General features: G+C 38.6%; 1 protein-coding gene across 2 annotated transcripts in view; it reads left to right on the top strand.

The window, feature by feature from the left end:
- Positions 1-20,097, top strand: part of PDZRN4 (PDZ domain containing ring finger 4) — a 229,995-nt gene that overhangs the window by 193,294 nt on the left and 16,604 nt on the right. For both annotated transcript variants that reach the window (XM_066549828.1, XM_066549829.1), the window contains one exon: positions 19,679-19,777. In XM_066549828.1, the coding sequence (XP_066405925.1) occupies positions 19,679-19,777 (99 nt within the window). The remainder of the gene's footprint in view (positions 1-19,678; positions 19,778-20,097) is intronic.

Raw genomic sequence — 20,097 nt, 5'->3', positions numbered from 1 at the left:
TTAAAGGTTTCATATAACTGGATGGCATTTGGAAATTAAATGAAAGGCAAAAGCCTTGGCAAATACTCAGTGAGTTCAATTTTATTGTGCCTTTAGCATCTAAGATGCTCAACTGCACATTCAGCCCATTGCTCTTCTAGCAGACAGGGGAATCTGGAAAATCAAATCATGTCTACTCAGTGGATCTCATCAGAACAAGCAAACTTTTATTTGAACTCCTCAAAAAATCATTGCTATGGATAAGTGAAATGATTATTTCTTCCCAGTTGGATTTTGGTGTAGTGTCTCACAGCATCAGAGTCTCATACTTTAAGTTTTATTTTGACTCCCCCTGTGTAATACAATATTAAATTTCTCTGTCAGGTGTGTTTGTTCATGATACTTGTTCCTGAAATGTAATAGAAACTATTTTTTCTGATAATATTTAATTTAATTAGGAATGTAAGCATCTAGAAATATTTTTTAAAACGTTAAAATAGAAATAATTTTCACCATTTAATAAGAATATCAGTGACAATTTTTAAAGGGTCTACCTGGTGGAATCAAGTCCTCTTTGTGGCCATTATTTATCCCTAATAATGGCTGGCATAAATACTGTAAATGTTGACTACAGTAAATGTTTGGACAGGTTCTCAGTTGCCTGTATTCTCTGCTAATCACAACATCGTAGTCATTAATTTGCTGTTAGCTGTGATTCAGTTGCCCAAGGCATATACACTGAGTGACTGAAATGAAATGTTTGATGTGAAATTTAAATGGGAAAGAAACTGTCTAGACTCCTTTGAGAAGAATGTTTTCTACTAAATATGTGCGTTTTTAGGAGGAACAAGAATATCTCACAGCCTTTAATTAGCAGAGCTCTAAACATTAATGATATTCCCAAAGTTTAAGCCCATATGGTAATATTATGGTTTAGGTTACTCACTGGTTGTATTATCTGTTATTTCAGATCCCTGTAAGACCTTTTTAAGTTCCCTTGCCATAACCAGTGATCTGGAAAAACTGAGATCATTGTCCTCAGAGTTATATACCCCCATCCCAAAACAGAGTCTCAGAGTCAAAAAGAACTTCCCAGCTCCTGTTGATGGTCCTGGGAAGGAGCAGCAGGACAGTGGGTGGAGTGGAGGCTATGCTCCAATGCTAAACTTACAAAACCGTATTCGCCCTACGTGATGTGGGAATTTTTCCTCACTTTCCTTTGGAGATCTCCAATTAAAGACTAGCTTTTATATTACTTCCTGTATTAATATTGTCTCAAAAGTGTGTTGCTTTGTTTCTAGATTTTTAACACATCATATCCACCATCTTAGGGTGAAAGCAGCATGGAGAAGGGTGCAGAAGCCCTGCTCATGCCACCCCTCTGTCTGCAGGCTGGATGGAAGAACCACAGAGTGTTCTCTATCTCACACTGATTGATTTATCCTGTGTTTATTGTTTTTACTCTGCTTTATTTAGACGGAGGATTTTATCAATGTTCCTTACTTTTATAGTTGTTTTTTAATTTGTGACAACTTTTTGGTTGAACTTTAGCTAATCACACACAGTCAAAAACTTGTCTGCTGTCAAGAGCATGGTTCTGTTTCCAAAATGCACATTAATTTTCCCATTGTACGAAAGGATGGAGATAAGTTGCTCACAGGTCTCCATGGCAAAAATTTTAAATGGATTAAAATCCAAACCTGGAGATTTCAGAAAGGAATTGGAACAAGATAGTGGGCAGAAAAAGAACTAGAACAACACTTCATTATTTCCTAGAAATGGTTTGTAAATGAAGAATGCATCAGTTCCGAGACACAAACACAAAATCTACAGCCACATTAGGAAATAAGGAAATAAGATGATTAGCAAAGGGGGTGCTGGAAACAAAAATGTTTTTCAAGAGAGGGAATGACCTGAAAAACTCTGATCACTTTGGTTCTTGCTTACAAATATGTGCTGGTGTTTAAATACCTGAGCTACCACAAGAGACCAAGAGGAGGATCATATATGATAGCCAGCACTGGGGCTATGGACTTACACTTGCAGTGGTAGGATTAGACACTTGCAAGACTTTTCTACTCCAGTTGTAAGCTAGAAAAGCCCCATGGGCTGTGATCAGATTGTCACAATGCAATGAACTCAAGTATGAGCCAATTGTCTTGGAAGGATGCACTCCCAGGGAGGCTCATTAGGCTCCATACAGTACCATACTTTAAACAATTGGCCAGGAAGATGATGAAGCTGGGGGATTTTCATCTGCCAACTTGAGCATCCTTGTGTTGCTACTGCAAAAATTGTCCTAAAAGAAATATGAATTGCTGGTAGATGTTAAGGCAGAGCCCACATCAGTCAGTGTTGGCAGAAAGGCATCAAAAGATTTGCAATTCTTGCATAGCCAGATACTCATGAGGACTTTTAAGAAGCAGGAATGGACTGATGTGTAAGTGCTCCATTGGACTTGCAATCAATAACACTGAAAGAGAGCCAGAGATATTCAGAACAAACCCACCCAGCCTGACTATGAGTGGCTTTCAGCTGCTGGACAAGTGAGTTTAGATTATAGATCCCCCTTGCTGGTACTACTGAGGTGAGATGACTAAAAGCGTCACAGTCCCCAGTAAATATGTGTTAAACTTTGCTCTAAAATTTGTCCTTGTAAGAATAGAGGCTACAGGTACTCGGGAGGAATAAGTAAGCTAATGGTGCACTCTTGATAACATTTCTAAGCCTACTATCCAGGAGAGAGAAACTTTGTATACTTGTTTCGGAGCATTAATAGTAATAATACAGCAATCAAGGGGACAGAGTCATTGAAATGGTGGGACAGTTAAAAATAGGTACAAAAAAGATAACCAACAAAGGATGTTGTAAAGACAGAGGTGGTCAAAACAAATCAGTCCTACACAATCAGTCTAATGAGACAAGAAAATAAGATGTTACAAGCAGGCACAAGCTGGTAATGCTGTTTAGTCACCAGGTCCTTATCCACGGGCAGAGACCTTCATACCATGTATTTACTGAAGTAGCTTTTGAGCAAAAGCAGAATGGGAGGTGATTGCTTTCTGCTGGGGGATTACAGCTTTTAAAACCTCATATATCTCAGATAGGAAAAGATTCTCATTTCCAGCTGAATGCTTCTTCCAAACAGCAAAAGCAGGCATCCCTGAGAAGGAATAGAAGTGGTTTGCATTTTCTGTTGTTGCATATCTGAGGAAGACTATACTTAAATTTGCTGTCAACATTGAGAGGTTGTTTTTTGGAGGAAGGTTGGGTGTTAGTCAATGCGGATGCACAAAGGAAACCAGAATAATTGCCTAAAATACTTTCTAGCTCTGATTATTTTCATTTCTAGGCACAAGTGATTGTTTCAGCTTTCAGGAGCCTGGAAAATTATATCAACAGTCCATCATATCAGGAGGGAAACATCTCAGAGTGAAAAAGGGAGAATGGCAGCCATTGTGTTAGCCCACCTGTGTCTGATGACTTTAGTTCTAATACACACCAATGCTAGTCCTGATAAATTGGGATAGTTTTAAGACCAATACCTCTGAAAAGTTGCTTAGGATAGAGTTGACCTTATATGAAATTATGAGGTATTCTGATGCTCTTCACTTAGAAACCATTGAGCAGCTTTATGTTACCTTTTTTGCTCAGTTACTTTTTTGTGCATATCAGTAAGAGAGCCACATGAATCATGTGCAAGTAAAATCTTTCTGTGGTCGTGTTTTATGGAGCCTTTTGTGTCCAGGCAATGAAAGGATAAGAGTTCTTGGAGGAAAGAGCATGGTATTTTGAGAAAAAACCATGTGAGAAAAAAACCATTTTGAGAAAAAACCATGTGAGACTTTTCCCACTTGGAGCATGAGCTGAAAACTACGCACATGCTGTGTGGATTCTTCCTGTGCTATAGAAAATAGGACTTCTGGAAATTAGAATATTCATAGGCAAGTTGCTTTACTGCATCATCCTCCTCCTAAGCACAGCAGTGCATAGTGCTCTGAGGGTTGGCTAATACTTCAGGGCAAAAATTATTACTCTTAAGATCATGTTCTGATTTGTAGAACCAAGGGACAGATTTTTCCATCAGAATAAGGAAATAAATGTGTGTGTATGCATGTTGAATGCAAATGCTAATTTATGGTTATGCACAGCCATTCATTTAAATGTTTTGATAAGTATTTGCACTCATAAATCTGTTAACTGTAAACTTAGATTAGTCCATCAAATTTACTATTGGCCTGATCCAAACCTGATGAAATTCCTAAGGTTTCCTATTAACCTGAGCATTTCTGGATCAGATGCTGTCAGCTGTTTTCACAAACTAAAAATGGGCCTTGAATAGAGATGAACTAGAAACCTTTTGGAGTTGGCCATGACTAAGTCTTTGTGTAGACATCTTTCCACTGGACAAAGTTGCATAGGGGAAAATTTTACCCTGCTTTTCTTGTTTCTTCTACTGTATCTGAGCATTGCAGTAGATACAGTGCAGCAGTAACACACTGGTTCCCTCTTCCAGTAATACTCACCCCATTGTGATGAGGGAAGGTATTTCAGAAGCAAATTCAAATTTATCAGTTCTGTGACATTACACTTTTGAAGTGATTGATTTTTATTGGCGTTTTTTCCGTAGAAATAAAGGAGTAATTTCAGATTAGCAGTCTGAGTGAGGCTGTTTATCTGAATAAAGTTACTTGAACACCTATAAGTATTTATGGGTTGAGGCTCTCGTGGGCCACTGAAGAGTGGTCTCAGTGACATTCATTCTCAGTGAACAGCCCACCACTGCTGTGATAGTCCAGGAGAGACCTGCTTGCCTGGTGAATTCCTATTTAAGACGTTTTCAACACATGGATTACATAACCAATAAAACAAACAGGTCTGTCTATCTTGTGAATACATATTTAGGGCCTTTTTAACATGAGGATTACTGAGCTGATGGCCTGTAACAGCTCCCTCCAGAGCTCTGATAATCTGCAAGCACCCCTGTGTGAGCATTACAGGAGCTTGCAGCAGCACAACTGGAACTCCTCCTCAATTGCTAGCACCTGAACAAACAGGTTTTTATGGAAACGGCTTCTGTGCACACACTGCCAGCACTGCTGATTGCCGCTGTCAGGCTCTTTTGTTTTGTTACTTGATGAGTGTTTCTGCACAATGAAGCTAGATATCAGGCTGTGCTTGTTTTTTCACTATATTTTCTACTGTGATTGGAATCTTTATATTTTACCCTGAACGTCTTAAAATTGGAGATAAATCACAAAATGCACCTCTAGGAAATAAAAGGCAGTTTTTGAATTCAGCAACCACCAGACAATTTAAAAGAGAAGGCTTTGAGAAATATGGATCCTTATAGAGATAAGAGTGTTGCAGTTTAGAAGAGCTGAAGTGCTGGACAAGGTTGTGTCTTTCCATTGTTATCAGACCTGACTGGTGTGGTAGGAGAAATAGGAACAAACTTGCTGTGTTGTAGATTTTCAATGGAAAAAGCAGATGCTTCTCACCACATGCCTTAGCTTATGGAGCTGCTGTTGTGGTGAAGGGACTGAACTGACAGCTCAAAGTGGGCTTAGATAATTTGGGACTTCATCATAGAATCGTGGAATGGTTTGCATTGGAAGGGGCCTTAAAGGTAATGCAGTTCCAGCCCCTACCATTGGCAGGGACACCTCTCACTTGACCAGGTTTTTCAAAGTCTCATCCAGCACAGCCTTGAACACTGCCAGGGACAGAACATCCACAGTTTCTCTGGGTGTCTCACCACCCTCATAGTGAAGAACTCATTCCTAATATCTAATCTAAATGTGCCCTCTTTCATTTTAAAGCCCTTACCCCTTGTCCTATGTCATGACATGCCCATGTATAAAGTCCCTCTCCAGCTCCCTTGTAGCCCCCCTTAGGTGTGGAAGGCTGCTCTAAGTTCTTCCTGAGGCTTTCTCTTTTCCAGGCTGAACAACCCCAATTCTCTCAGTCTCTTATCATAGGAGGGACACTTGGTACACTGTTTCTTTTCTGACCATTGATTCAAACCTAGCAGTTACAGCTGAATCATGGTTGCCCCATGGTATAGAGGCATTTACTGACACCATTCTTCTCATTTTTTTTTGTGTCACTTTTTAATATTATATGGTACCTGCTGATAAGAAGTATTAGGAAGGAAGGGAAACAGGTATGTGTGTGCCTGTAGTTTGTGGTCTTGGCTGCTTAGGAAAGTCAGGTTTGTGGGAACTTGGGGTGACTGGCCTTTTTTTTTCCCCATTCCACCTGTTCTACCATACAAATATAAAGAGAAAAAATGGAATCTGGTTTAAAGCTATCTTGTAAGGAATTCTCCTGGATTAGTAAATAGATTATTAGAGTTGTTTCAGTTGGACCTGAGGAAGGACTTATCGTGATCAGGGCTTCTAAAACCTTTCCTTGTGATTTCTTCCTGTTAACTCAAAAGAGTTCTGGGTGGCAAATGCCCGGCCTGTGACCCATCTATTGACTAAAAATAGAAAAGGTCACAGTTGAAATAAAAAAGGGGAAAGTGGCGCTGGAATATTTTTTGCTTTATTTCTTTTAATAACACTGGATAATAATTAAAAGAAGACTGAGCATGCATTTGGCATAAAACAGCATAAGATTATGTATTTTTAAAATACCCTTGAATTTACATCAGTATAATTTACCCATAGACAATAATAAACATAGAATTTCTCCCTAACTGTGGCCCATTGTACACTGTAAATGAGCAAAGGATTGATAAAAGGAGCAGCCCTTTTCTTTTAGTTTTTCATTAGTCTTTTAAATACTGAGGTCACTTTTCAGGTATAAATAAATTAAACAAAACCATTCTATTGAGGTTCTGCAGTGTTATGATGTCCTGTATTGCTACATGAATTCACAAGAGGGTGAACTAAGGACAGTCGTATTGAGAGACTTGCCATGTCAATCGGTGGCAGAACTGGCAATAAAAACCAGAAGCCTTTAATTGTAAAGCATCTCTTTTCTGGCCATTAAATCACTCTTCTTCCTTGCTAGTCATTGGGTCATTTAGATAGAAGGCAATGTCAGGGTAATTTCTGCCACAGTTGTTCGCTGATTTTGAGTGTATTGCTGTATATCATCACAAAATCCTGACATTCAAAGTGAATGAATTTGCTGTCATCTCACTTCCTCTAAGTAACAAATAAGCCAATTTAGGGATTTGAATTGTGTCCACAACTGCAGAGGAGCATGAGAGAATGGGGAGAAAAAGACACAAAACTGGCATGGACAAATTTATCAAGGTTATTACCATTTATTGTGTTTTAAAACAGGAGAAAATATATATCAAGTCAGTGATATTCATTCTGTTTCATGATTTCATAAAACAAGCACAGGGTTACTCCTTATTTCACCTGGAAGCTAATAAAAATTCTTACTTGTTGTCAGAGCTTATGTTGTTCTAGGAAAATGAAGAAAAGTGACTTTAGTTCAGCAACACTTTATTGCTGGGCAACATTACAATGTATGGAATGTGCTTTTCAGTCAGTGAAGGAAGAGAAAGATGCTGGTAATATTTTCATATTTATGGAAATCTGTGGATTATAAATCTTCTGTTTTGGAGAAATTCTTTGTTTAGACAGTTCTTACATTCTTATCCCACATACTTCCATATATGCTTTACAGTCAAAATGTTTCTAAGGGTTTTATTAATGCTATTTTTCATATGCCTTCTACTTGAATGTTCATGTAGTTTGTCTTGGAAACATGAAATCTAGCTATACAGACAAAATATGAGAGGTAATAATTTATTTTACATATTCTTTTAAAAGTAGCCTCAGTCATGTTAACCAGTTTATTATAATGTTGCTTTTTTAAAGCTTAGATCCTAGGAAATCCTAGAGCACAGGAAACATGGGCTGAGTCACCCTAGGAAGAGGGAACCTTTTACAATAAACTGGGCTTAAAACAAGGTTTCAGTATTATTCATGCTGGGCTTTCAGAGGAGAAATCAAAAAAAAAGCAGGAGAGGCCTTTTCTCTGGGAGTTTGCTTTTTTATTTAATGAGGGATCTCTTCAAAGAGAATGTGATAGTCATTCCTAGAGGGCATGGTTTGGTGAGCAGGAATACAGGTGAAACTGTATTGTGCATCAAAAAGCAGAAGATGAGTTTGCTTTGTATTTCATCTCATGATTTTATCAATCTGCACAAGTGTATGTTAGGGGGTAGAGGGCATTCCATGTGCAACAGAAGTTTGAACAGCTGAAACTCAGCATGGATGTGGTGCCCATAGACTTCACTTTGGTGCCAGGAAAATCAAAATGTGTTTTGAAAGTAATTTCTTATTGCTTCATGTGCTTGATTTATAGGCAAATGTATGTGATTAAAATGTGCATATTTTAACTAAACATATTTTAATGTGTGTGTACCTCAAGGTAAACAAGACCATTGATGAGATGGAATTGTAATAGTGCTTTCTAAGAATTTCTAAGTTCAACTTTAAAATTAGCTTTTTCATAGTATTTTGCCTTTACTGTGTCTGACTGAATTACAGGAAGGTATATTTCTCACAAATGTAATTGAAAAACTACATTTTCACTTGATTTCATTTAATATCCCAAAATAGCCTTCACACAGTTGTAGATCTAGGCTGTCCATACACATGGAGTTGTAACTGGGTAAGAGTTTGAATCTGCAGCTATGTGTTCCACTGTCCAGATAAATGCTTGCTGCAGCAGATGTTGGCACATCTGTTATGCCTCCCCATTTCGATTGGCTGCCTGGGTGTTTAGAAAGTGCTGATGAGGCAGATAAATCTTCTGACACATTTCAGGCCCAAAGCAGGCAGGCAGCAGTAACAATGATGTTTATAGAGCCAAGTACTCAGCAGTAGTATTTTAAAATACAGCAAATATAAAGTATAATTTTACCTGCACTAGGTGAAATTTATTGTATTGTATTGGTTTAATTTATTATTTCATTTACTATATTGTGAAAGCTAATTATTCTAAGTGATTTTCAGCTGATCTGAACTGCAGCTATGACGCCCCTTAAATCTCTGGACTTTGTGCATCTAAGGTATATTGTCTAGAAAAAGGTGCTTGCTCCAGTTTAGAAAGAACTGTAAGCTGTGAAGAGGTTCTTTATTAGACTTAAGGGAATTGGGAACCAGAAACAGCTGAGGTAGATGGGTTTTTTGAAAGGGGAGCAGCTATCATCTGGGGACCTGAAGTTCCTGGCCTTATAATGTTGAAATTATTACTTTCAACAGGTTTACTTCTACCCAATGAAGTGTGACAGATTTGAATGTTTTTATACCATTAGGGCCAGGAAAACTCCAGAGTATCAAAGAGGACATTCGTGGACAGAGAAGCATATATCTGACAGTCTCAGGTGTGGAGACTGGTTTCCAAGTACAGAGAGCTTTTGCACTTCCTGGATCCCTTCCAGACCTTAATCTCCAACACAATGAAGGATAATCAGAAATGTAGAAGTCACTGTAAAGATTTTAGCACTGATGTCATGAGCTAATATTGTCTCATTCCCTTCCATAGACATTGTCACTAAATTTTCCAAGTGGCCTTCAATTACCCCTATTTGAGGCAAGTCCAGAAATTGCTGTGAACCTGTTGTAGAGGAGCAAAGAAATGGATGCTGATTATACAGCTGATATAGTTGTAGTCTATAACTTGTAGTTATAGTCTACAGCTTCTCAGGACAACTCTTCCAGTCTTTGATTACCCTCATAGTAAAGAAGCACTTCCCTAAATATCTAACTGGAATTTCCTGAGTAGCAACTGATGACTGTTGTCTCATGTGGCTGTCACAATGCATCTCAAAGAAGAGTCTGGTTCTGACTTCTCTGGACTCTTGCATTTGGTGTCTGAAGGAAGCAACAATATCTCCTTATTGAGTAGGTGAGTTCTCTTCAAAAGGCTAATCAAATGCAGTTCTCCCAGCTTTCCCTTTTTGGAGATGTACTCCAGCCCTCTAATTAGTTAATGAACTTCTTGTCAGATATGGAGTACTGTATTCCTACCTGAAAACCAAGAGAAGGTCCATTATAACATTCTGCATCAGAGCCATTTCCATTAGAAAACAGATGTGGGAGCAAATTCTGGAAAGCCCCAAAAGGAAAAAAAAAAATTGAACTGGTTTAAGTTTGTTGGGTTTGTTTTCCCCACCCTCAAGGAGCAAAAACCAATGTGACAGTTTAGCATGTTCACATACACTGCACAATAGAATAGTTACTACTCCAGTCTGCTTATCTCATTTTAACATAAGGTTCCGTTTCTGCCTTGTCTGTGCTATTCCACCTACTTTGTTTAATGAGAAAAAAGTGACAGTGTAGGATCTGAGATCAGTGAAAAAGAAACTTCACTGCGTATTATCAGTTAGCTCATTGTACTTTAACCTCCTCTTGTACCCTTGCAAATTCACATTTCTATTGAGGGAAACACCAATAGCAAGGACCAAAGTTGACTCCTGAAAAATACTACATATAAGCATTTCATCATGGATCTTTCTGCTCAGAAAGCAAGTATTCATGGTTTTCCCAGATAAACAATATACCAGAAGGAGTGCTGGGTCTCAAGCAGGAGAAAATATATATGCATACATATCATGGGATAATATAGGTATGTAGTTAAGTATCTCTAATAGATTAGTATTCATACTGCACCATGGGAAAAGAGCAGAAGTAAAGAGGACAAATAGGAAGGTGGAAGAATTAGGGAGAAAAGTAAGACCATGGCTTGTTTGAATGAAGACAGTGGATATTTTACTTTCCCGTAAGTGTGATCATCCAGACAATAGGGAAAAATTGTTTTTCAATTGCATTTAGAGTATTTTAGGTTTAATATTTCTCATAAGTGTTGATTTTTTGGATTTATCATTTTGACAGGAATCTGAAGATTTGGTATCATGCATGCCAGCTAAGCTTCAAGAGAAGTTTTGTGATTTCCTGGAGGATACACTGTCAGCTGTTGACCCTTTAGCAGCCAGGAAGCCTATAATTTGTAAAGAATTTTTTTTTCTTTCCTTGACTTCCATATGGCATACACTCACTCTAAAGTCCACCATGTGTCTTTAAGCTAGAATATCCTTTAAATGCAGAGCTGCAGGGTGAGAGTGAATTCCCACATCCATTGGAGCTTCTTTATTATCAAAAGATTCAGCAGCTACAGGGCCAAATTCTGCTCCCCCAGAACAATCATATTTAATTAATAGGTGCCTATATTTAAGCATATAGGCACTTATTAATTAAATATAGGTTTTTCTCCTTTTGTTTTCTTTTGTTTTGTTTTCTAACACTGGTATCATTGTCTACAGCATCCTGCCATCCCAGAGCTTTCTTTGTCTGGACACAAAAGAGCATGTGGCTCTAAGAGTAGCTATAAAGCAGGGATCAGTAGGAAAGTGGTTTTATTTTTAAGTATTTCTCATACTACATTGTGTTTGGGTTTGGATTATGCATTTGAAAAATGCTTGCTGATATTTCTACTTTCTGCTTTGATGTAAACAAATCTTGTGTCAGAGATTCTTAAATCTAAACCTGACTTTAAAAAATGAGGATTATATGAGACATCAGCCTATAAGGTAAAGCCCCCACCCCTTGGACTGAGCATTGTTTTTCCCCACCATGTGGAATGGAGATAACCCTCTGTTTCTTTGTGGTAAGCTACCAACCAAATCCATTCTGGCAAATCTGACACCCAATGTGATTTGTCCTTTTCGATGCTGTTTATGAGAAGTCAGGACAGTCTTCTGTCAAAATTGATAAGTGGGAAGACACCAGGGAATGCAATTTTATTTATAACAGCACAGCTGCCAGCAGTTCCAACTTGTTTACATCTAGGCTGGCTCTGTCTTGCTCCATAGCTTTTCTATTTCCATCCAAATAGCCCCCAAGTACATTGTGGATGTGCTGGTCTGTGTGAAATCTGAATAACAGAACATACTGGGACTGTTAAGGAGAGGAAAAATAACTTATTTCTTTAGGTTATTTTTACAACTTGAGAATGTCAGTGATTTTAAAAGTGAAACACTGAACTCGACCAAATCTCCATAGACATTTACAGAATGGGTTCTAAAACTGATCTATAATGTGCTAAAATCCTGCAGTGTTTGTAACCTTCCATGGTGAAGATAGCAGAGCAGTTAAAAGCTTTGTTTTTCTGATAGAAGAATTGTTTTTCTTGTAAAAGTAACTGGTGTTTGTAAATTAAATCCCCTGCAAGCTTTTAAATACAAGCTTATTCATTGTGAAAAGAATGTGATAGGACCCTGCAGTGACCTGTGAAGGGGAGGGCTGTTTCATTGCACCCTGTTTCACACTGAATACTTCTGTAAGATAGCCTTCAATTAGCCTGTGTTACAAAGACATTAATGTATTTCCTGGAAAATCCCTTTGACAGGAGAGCATAACTCTTGATGATGTTAGGATAGTTCTGAGGTCTAGGATGCCTTTGTTTGCCTGCAGTATTGCTTGCCTGCTGTCTGGAAGCCCCAGAATCCCAGGCGGTTTTGATCTTTTTTTATTGGCACACTTAAGAAAGCTGCAGTGATAGGCAGTTCCTTTGTACAGGCTCTCCTGTGAGCTGTTTCTTTACAGCAGCTCACCCTAAACACTCAGCTGTCATGGAGGTAAAGTGAGAGAAGGGCTTTATGTTGGACTGATCTATCTTAAGACAGAATAGCTTTTCTAGAAACTGAAAATTCTTGTTTCCTTTTGCCATTTCTTTTTTGCATTTATGAATAAATAGGTAGTCTATGTGGTTTGTCATTAAAAGTTAGTGAAATCCAGAGATGGCTGCAAATGTCATTACTCTGATTCTGTGGATTGTGGGGTGATCTGACATTTTCACTTTCTCATTATAAGCATATACCCTGTCACTGTGTTTTCAAGATTTGTAATCATGCTCTTAAATTAACTGTCAGATGATTGCCAGGAAAGATTTTCTGCAGTGTAACTGGCCTGCCTGGCATGCATTTGCATACAGATACATAAGCACTGCACGGATATATAAGTACTGCAGTGCCTATACAGTCATATACAAAAGTTTGTACACATAGACACATGCACGTGCAAGTAAAGAATTAAATATTCAACATCCACCCCAACCCTGAAAGTGAAATAGCTGCCTTAGTATGAAATTACTTTGTTAAATATACAGCAGAGGCATTACAGACTCTCTTCATCTAAACAAAGATAGGTAGTCCATAGAAAAAAGATCACAGTTGAAATGGATTGTTTTGATGAATTCTACCAATGCTAGGATTTACATCTCTTTCTTCTGAGTTTCTTCAGATTATTTCTGGTCACCATTAAAGATATAACCTCTAAAAAAAGCCATGCTCAGTGTTGCAAGCATGATTTGGGTTATGAGACACATGATACCTGTTTGAAACACTGTTTAAAGTGTGTACCTTACCCATTGTACACACCCTGATCATTTGTACATGACACTCACAACTCCTGCACAGTACAAATTCGAGGTGAAATAAACTCTGCTTTAAAATGAAGTCTAAAGAATTGCATTGATTCTGCTGCTGATGTTTGTTTTACTACAAACCCTCTGTTTTACACCCTCTCATTTGCAATGCATGATTTTATGTGACATGTAGTACCATTATCATCTCTTCTGAATTTGAGATGAATTTTTTCTATTTAGTAGTTCCACTGTTAGCCCTCCTAGGGCTTCATTAGGTTGAGCAGTTCCTGTACAAAGAGTTAAGGTTCTGTTTGTTTTATATTTATTTCATGAGCAGAATTACTTGCCAGTGATGATGAGTGTGTGGCATTATGAAAATTAAATATTATACAAAGTCGCAATGTAAACAAACGGTGATTTAGCAGCCTGGAAAAGGTAAATCCTTCAGGTTAGGTGGAGGAAAAGACCAAGAAAATGAATGATATTAGCAACATCTGCCAGGTGCTTGGCTCTTTGAAGCCCTGTCTGATAATGATCCCAATGCTTGCATCATTGAGATGCAAGATAAGCGATGAGACAAGAACTGCAGAGCTGGAATTACTAAACACTTTTATGAGACTTAGACTCATCTTTTCTTAGTTTCCATAGTTTACAGAAACTAACAAGAAGCTGAAAAAAATTGTCTTACTTACAGAAACTTCATATAGTAACTGTGACAGAAAGTGTGAAAAGCAGCCAAAATTCAGCTGGAGGTTGGTCTCACCCATAAAGGTGCAGAATCAAGATGATACTGCAGAATGAATCTTAATTTTAAGGTGTGTGTAATCCACATAGTCCCTTAGCTCTTCTGTTTGAGGCCTCAGAAGACTGGCACCAGCCCTGATAGATGAGGATTTTTTTTCAGTGTTACTAATTTATTAAAATAGGTCTGACTTTAATGTACTTTCTCAGTTAATTCCTTATTGAGCTATTCTGTAAGTACTCTGATCTCAGCCTTTTGTGCTTCCTTCATTCAATTACTCATTCTGTCAATTATGCCATTAGCAAGATGAACAGTAAAAGCAGCTTGTCAGCAATTGCTACAGGTAACAAGGAAAAACAAAGACAAAAGTAACTATTCTTTTCTTATTTTGCTTTATTAGTTTGGTGTTGTTTTTTCTTCAAATGTTCACTAAACACTATGCTTTTCCACTTTGGATCATCAGATATTGGGCCCCTTGTTCCATTCAATAAGCCTTGATTTCTGCGGAAAGGGCTGTGGCACAGAATAACTTGCCTGACACAAGACACTGCTTTACAGGTAAACAAGGACATAATCAAAAAACCTGTAAGCTGAACCTTTGTGTATTTTAACATTTCCAAACTCTTAGGTCATCTCACCATGAGGTAAATAGTGTAAAGAATTTGGAGCTCTGCCTGGTGGTGGACTGTTAAGGTGTAAAACATAAAGGTGGTTTATCTCATGGGGTTGTTTCAGAATCTGCACATGACCACTTACTTAGCTGTGGGCACTAACTCACTTATTAGTGGTAAGTGCATTGTTCTGGGTGGCTACAAGGACAACATTTTATTTGCTGAGTTTTGGGGGTTTTTTTGTCCCTTGGTATTGCAATAATATCAACTAGTAAGAATTATAATCTGGGTTTGGTCCAAAAGGTACTAGTAATCCTTCACTGGTACAGAAAAATTGCTGAACCCACAGACATGTCCATAGAGTGCATCTCTTGGAATCCTTTTGCCTTAAAACACCATTACATTACTGTGGGCTTTGTAAATAGAACTTGACAGCCATGGTTCAAACATTTTAGGATTAAGATACAGCATCACCAAACTACATTGTTTGTTTCACCACACAAGGAGTTTTTTCAGATTGGCAGCACTTTTTCTTTCTGCTGGTGGAGTAGGAATCCTTCTCCAGTATGCTGCGGTGATTTCCTTTTCTAAAACCTATGTATGTCCTGCTGTGTTGGCTCTTAATTTAAAACCTGTTGTTTCCATACTTGTAAACAGCAAAGCTTCCCTTCTCATTCCTGTCTTTTTTTCTTTCCCTCTATTTAGGAGTGTTGTTTGAACTGGAGAGGGAAGAAAGCAGAGTGTTTTGGTTTTACAGGCTAGACTATACTGATCTTTTCCTCTAAAGATAATGGAGCTAAATAGAATGAGTAGATTCTAGTTAATGCTTAGAAATTAAATAGTTGACTGTATCACAAACTGAAAATGTTTAGGATCTTCTGTCTTTCCATGTCACAAAAATACAAACTTTGAATTATGAATAACAAGTTCTGTTACGCTGGGGAGTAACACTAATTAAAATTAATTTGGTTTTTGACTATTAATTTGGTTTTTGTCTCAATGGCAAGATAATATTCTCATTGTAATGGGGAGTTTAATGTTAACTGATCACACAATTTAGGAAAAATACTGTTGTGTTTGGATTTGATGCTGCCCCTTCTAGTGGCAGAGTTCATTGGACCCATTACTCTGGATACTGTATGGGTGAGGAAAGCTCAGTAGCTGTGACAGTTTTGATAGTCTGTCTCGGTCTTTTGAGTGGGTTCAGCAATTGCTGTAAAGGCAGATGGGGATGTTTTTTGAAGGATGTAGAGTATTTATAGTATTCTTACAGTGCTTTTCAAATGCTCTGCAATCGTTTATTCTTTAATGTGCCACTACTCTGGTAGTGTTTTTCTGCTTATATATAAGGAAAACAAGTCACAAAAAGTTGTATGAGGTGACTATAGCAAAGCAGTTACAATCAAGCAGGGAATAGTGACTTAAAAGCAGAAAACTTCTGGAACTCTGCTAAAAAAATCTGTCCTATGAGGCAAGATATTCCTATTTTTTTTTTTTTTTTGTAAAGTACAATAAATTTGAGATCGTAGGGAAATTTCAATCCTACATGATCTGCATCTCTTTTCTGTCTTTTCTATGTCTGCAGAAATTGGCTACTTTGTAAGTTTGCATCCCAGTCTTTCAAGAAGGGATAGTCCTTATTCTGATTTCCATGTGCGTCTTTTAACCAAATAATTTATGGCAAAACACTTTAAAGTATTGTCTTTACTGTGAAAATGCACTGAATTTTTGTTCTGGCCACTCAGAGAAAAAAAGCAGCAAGTCAAAGATTTAGCCATTTGGCATTGATATCTGTCACTTGGCAGCAAAATACTCTTTAAAGTGTTGAGAGGTGCTGCCCCCAGTGTGCCCAGAAGAGGGGAAGGCTATCATCTCCTGAGCTCTTCCTGAGCTTCAGTCCCTCTCCTCCCACCATCTGTCTGTCAGCACTATTCATGAATGTCCAAATATTATTTCTCGTATATTTTGAAAATGCTGAGTCTTGAAGACTGGCAGTTCAGTCCCTACATGCACACAGAGAAAAGCCAAAGAGAAAGCGACTGTGTGTGTGTGTGTACACACACATGCATGCATATATCAAAAAATATTTCAGAGAAGGAAATTGTTTGCAAATTCATCACTGCTGCCAAACCTACTGTTTCTTCTGTTGAAGACCAGTTGTGAGGAGAAAAACTCCACAGCACTATAAAGCATCTGTTGCAAAATACTATGTCAAATGTTTTTGACTGTGATAGTTCAGGTTCTCTAGTGTTTCACTTGCTGCTCTTCCATTGAAATTGTTTCATATGTGCTTATTACACAGACTTAGCAGATTTGTGGGCTTTTGCTCTGAGAGATGATTTACTATTTCATGCAAAGTGGTTTTAAATTTTCCTAAAATATTTTTCAACTCTGGTCTGTTTGCTTGTGACCAGGGTGAATAGTGTTTCCTGTAAAAAAAAAGAGATGCCTGAGGTTAGTAATGCAGATGAGCCATGGGCAAAAGGAAGTTATCTGGAATGACTTCCAGTGCAAAGCAACAGACCTTACCCACCTTCTCCCTCATGCTGAATGAGATATCACTTGAGTGTGTACTTGCATCTACACTGAAAAACATGAAATGGTTGTTGGGGACTTTAATACTAAGTCCCAGGACCTCAGTTATAGGTATCTACAGCTTCTATATTTAAGAAAGAGATAGTCCAAGACTACCAAGTACTAACCTCAGCTTATAGCTCTGTTACTGGGCAGAGAAATGAAAGCTGTGGTAGCTCAAGCACTGTGTGCAGCCAGGGCTATTGCAGCCCAGCCAGAGGACATTAGTCACTGACACTTGTCATCAGCTGCTTCCCTGAGGTGGTTTTGGCAAATCTCTTGCACACACAGGATGATGCCTCTGAGCTCATCCTCATTTTCCTTTGCTCTTTCATGCCCTAAATGGTTAATTTTTTCTGCTCATTGAGCCAGCACACTAAGAGAATTCAGTTTGTTTGCAGCCTGAACTCAGTTTGTTTGCAGCCTGAAATGTTGGTACAATTTTGTAGTAGTATTTTGAGTCAAATCATCCGCAAGAATTTTAAGGTCATTCACATCTGAAGAAATTGTGTTCAGAGCAGTCCTTGGGGCCCCTGTCCACCCTCAGCTTGGGGATACAAGAGGTTGTGCCAGCAGGACAATGAAAGTTAATGGATTTCAGCTTGTGCACAGCTCCCTGTTTGCCTTGATTTAAAGGTCCCAGTTTCGGTCCTTTATGGTGTATTTAGGTTTCCTTATAGGCCTCCAAGGGACCACAAACCTCTTTATTCCTTAAAAGTATACCTTGTTGCTGTAATTGAAGCCATTTTGTTACTGTAATTTCTCCCTAATATTACAGTTCTAGTCAAGTGGTCTTTCCCTCTGGAGGCATCAATTACTCTGGGTTTTGAATAGGCCTCCCTCCAGTACACATCCTTTTGCTCCCAATGCCAAAATCAGGTCACTGTAATTCCCTTCCCTAATAAAACATGCTTCTGTGTTTCTTCTTTCAAACCCAATGTGTATTGTGTACTGGTGAATAATTCCACTCCTTACCACCCTATGTAGAACTCCTGCCATATGTAAGAAAAACTGAATACTACAGGTTTCATGAGTTTTTTCTACATTTTATTTGTTTTCATGAAGACACTGAATATCCAAAGTCCAGAGAGAAGCTTCTAGGATTTGTGCAGGTAGTAAACCTGTGTAGATTTGAATTCTTGTGAGGGAACAGGGGAGCAAGCCATAGCAGTGCACTTTGTGAAAGATCTTCAGCTGAAATGAAAACATCCTGAGGCTTGTTGGCTAACCCATGTGTGTGAAGTACAGGTTTTTCTGTAAGTTGTGCTTTTTTGACAACTGGGCCCTACAACTTGCTGGACTCAGTAGTGAGTCCTCACTGCTGTGCACCCAGTCCCTGTTTGTGGATTAGTCTGTATGACATCTCTGGGAATGGGTGGGGGGGAGCAGGCTTTGTATCACAGAGAACTCTGTATCTGAGAACTGAAGCAAAGGTTGGTCTCTCTCCTTTTATTGCATAGCCACAGAAGCAGAAGTTGTCAGGGTCCGAATGTGACCTGAAGACTCTCTTTACATACAAATACCAACCAAAGTTTCCTACTTGAAACCAAGCTAATACTCTGTGTTATTGGGTTCATCCTCCTTTATTACAACTATCTGTTTCACAGTGTTCAAACCAAGTGCCGCTTTGCCTTTTTGTGAATGGTTCCCCTATGAAACCCTAAAGATGCTTAACTCAGATTGGTGTATGTAGTAGTTATCACTCTGCCATCTGCCCAAAAACTTGCACTTTTCATGAGATGCCACTGCTGGGACATCTGGCACTAAAAATATGTTTTCTGCATCATCTCACAATTGAGGAAGATGCCACTGCTGTTTTATCTCCATAGGAGATTCCTTGAAGCATCTTTCTGTTATCTAACAGCTTCTGCAATGAAGCACCAGTACACTGCCCCGGGAAGGAATTATGCCATAAATGGAAGCCTGTACTTCTGCTTTATGGTTTGGATTGCTGTCAGAAGGGAGTGGCATTTGCGTGATGGATTGATTGATGGTATCCGGTCTGTCTTACATGCCATAAATCAGCTATTGTGATGCGACTAGAAGGACTATGTAATCTACTATAAGTCAGCTTCTATTACCCAAAAGTCAAAGACCTGCAAAATCAATGCACATCTATATTTCTCAAAGTTTGGCATGTCTTATGAAACAGTTTCTGTATAGCTTGAACTTGCATTGTACTGGGATTTCCTTCTTAATTCATGGAATAATTTCTCCCCTAAAGATCCACCCGTAACATTGTGTCTCAAGATTGAGCAGGATGAGTAGGTCATACCCCGTGAATATCTCAGCAGCTTGGTGCTCCCGTGTGCTGTGCACAGTTTTTTCCAACCTTGGCAAGAGCCACCACAAAAGCCTGTGAATTTTCTTGTAGGAGGTGGAGCTGTGCCGCATTGGCAGCCAGGAGAAGCTGGGGCTGACTGTCTGTTACAGAACCGATGATGAGGAGGACGCCGGAATCTATGTCAGTGAGGTAAGGACATAGCACTGGGGAGGAGCATGGGGAATGTTCATGGAGGGCTACACATGCCAAGGAATCAACATGAAAGTGCTCTTAGACAGGAGCACACAAGTGTTGGTCCTCAGCCAGCTCATGTCACTCTCAATTCATTTAGATTATCAGCTCAAATCATGTTGCCCAAGCAGAGTAATAATTACTAGTGGGCTTCTTTAGTGTAAGTGCCTTGAACTACAACATTGTAGTTAGTAAAGCAGTCTGAGAATGGTCTGAATTTTGAAAGAAATGTGCCCTTATGATGGAGATCAGGCAGAGCTTTTGAGGAGAAAAGTGCC

This window comes from Molothrus aeneus, chromosome 5, assembly GCF_037042795.1.
Source record: "Molothrus aeneus isolate 106 chromosome 5, BPBGC_Maene_1.0, whole genome shotgun sequence".
Taxonomy (NCBI): domain Eukaryota; kingdom Metazoa; phylum Chordata; class Aves; order Passeriformes; family Icteridae; genus Molothrus; species Molothrus aeneus.
Note: the sequence above shows the minus strand (reverse complement) of the source record. Positions and strands in the feature narration are given on the sequence as shown.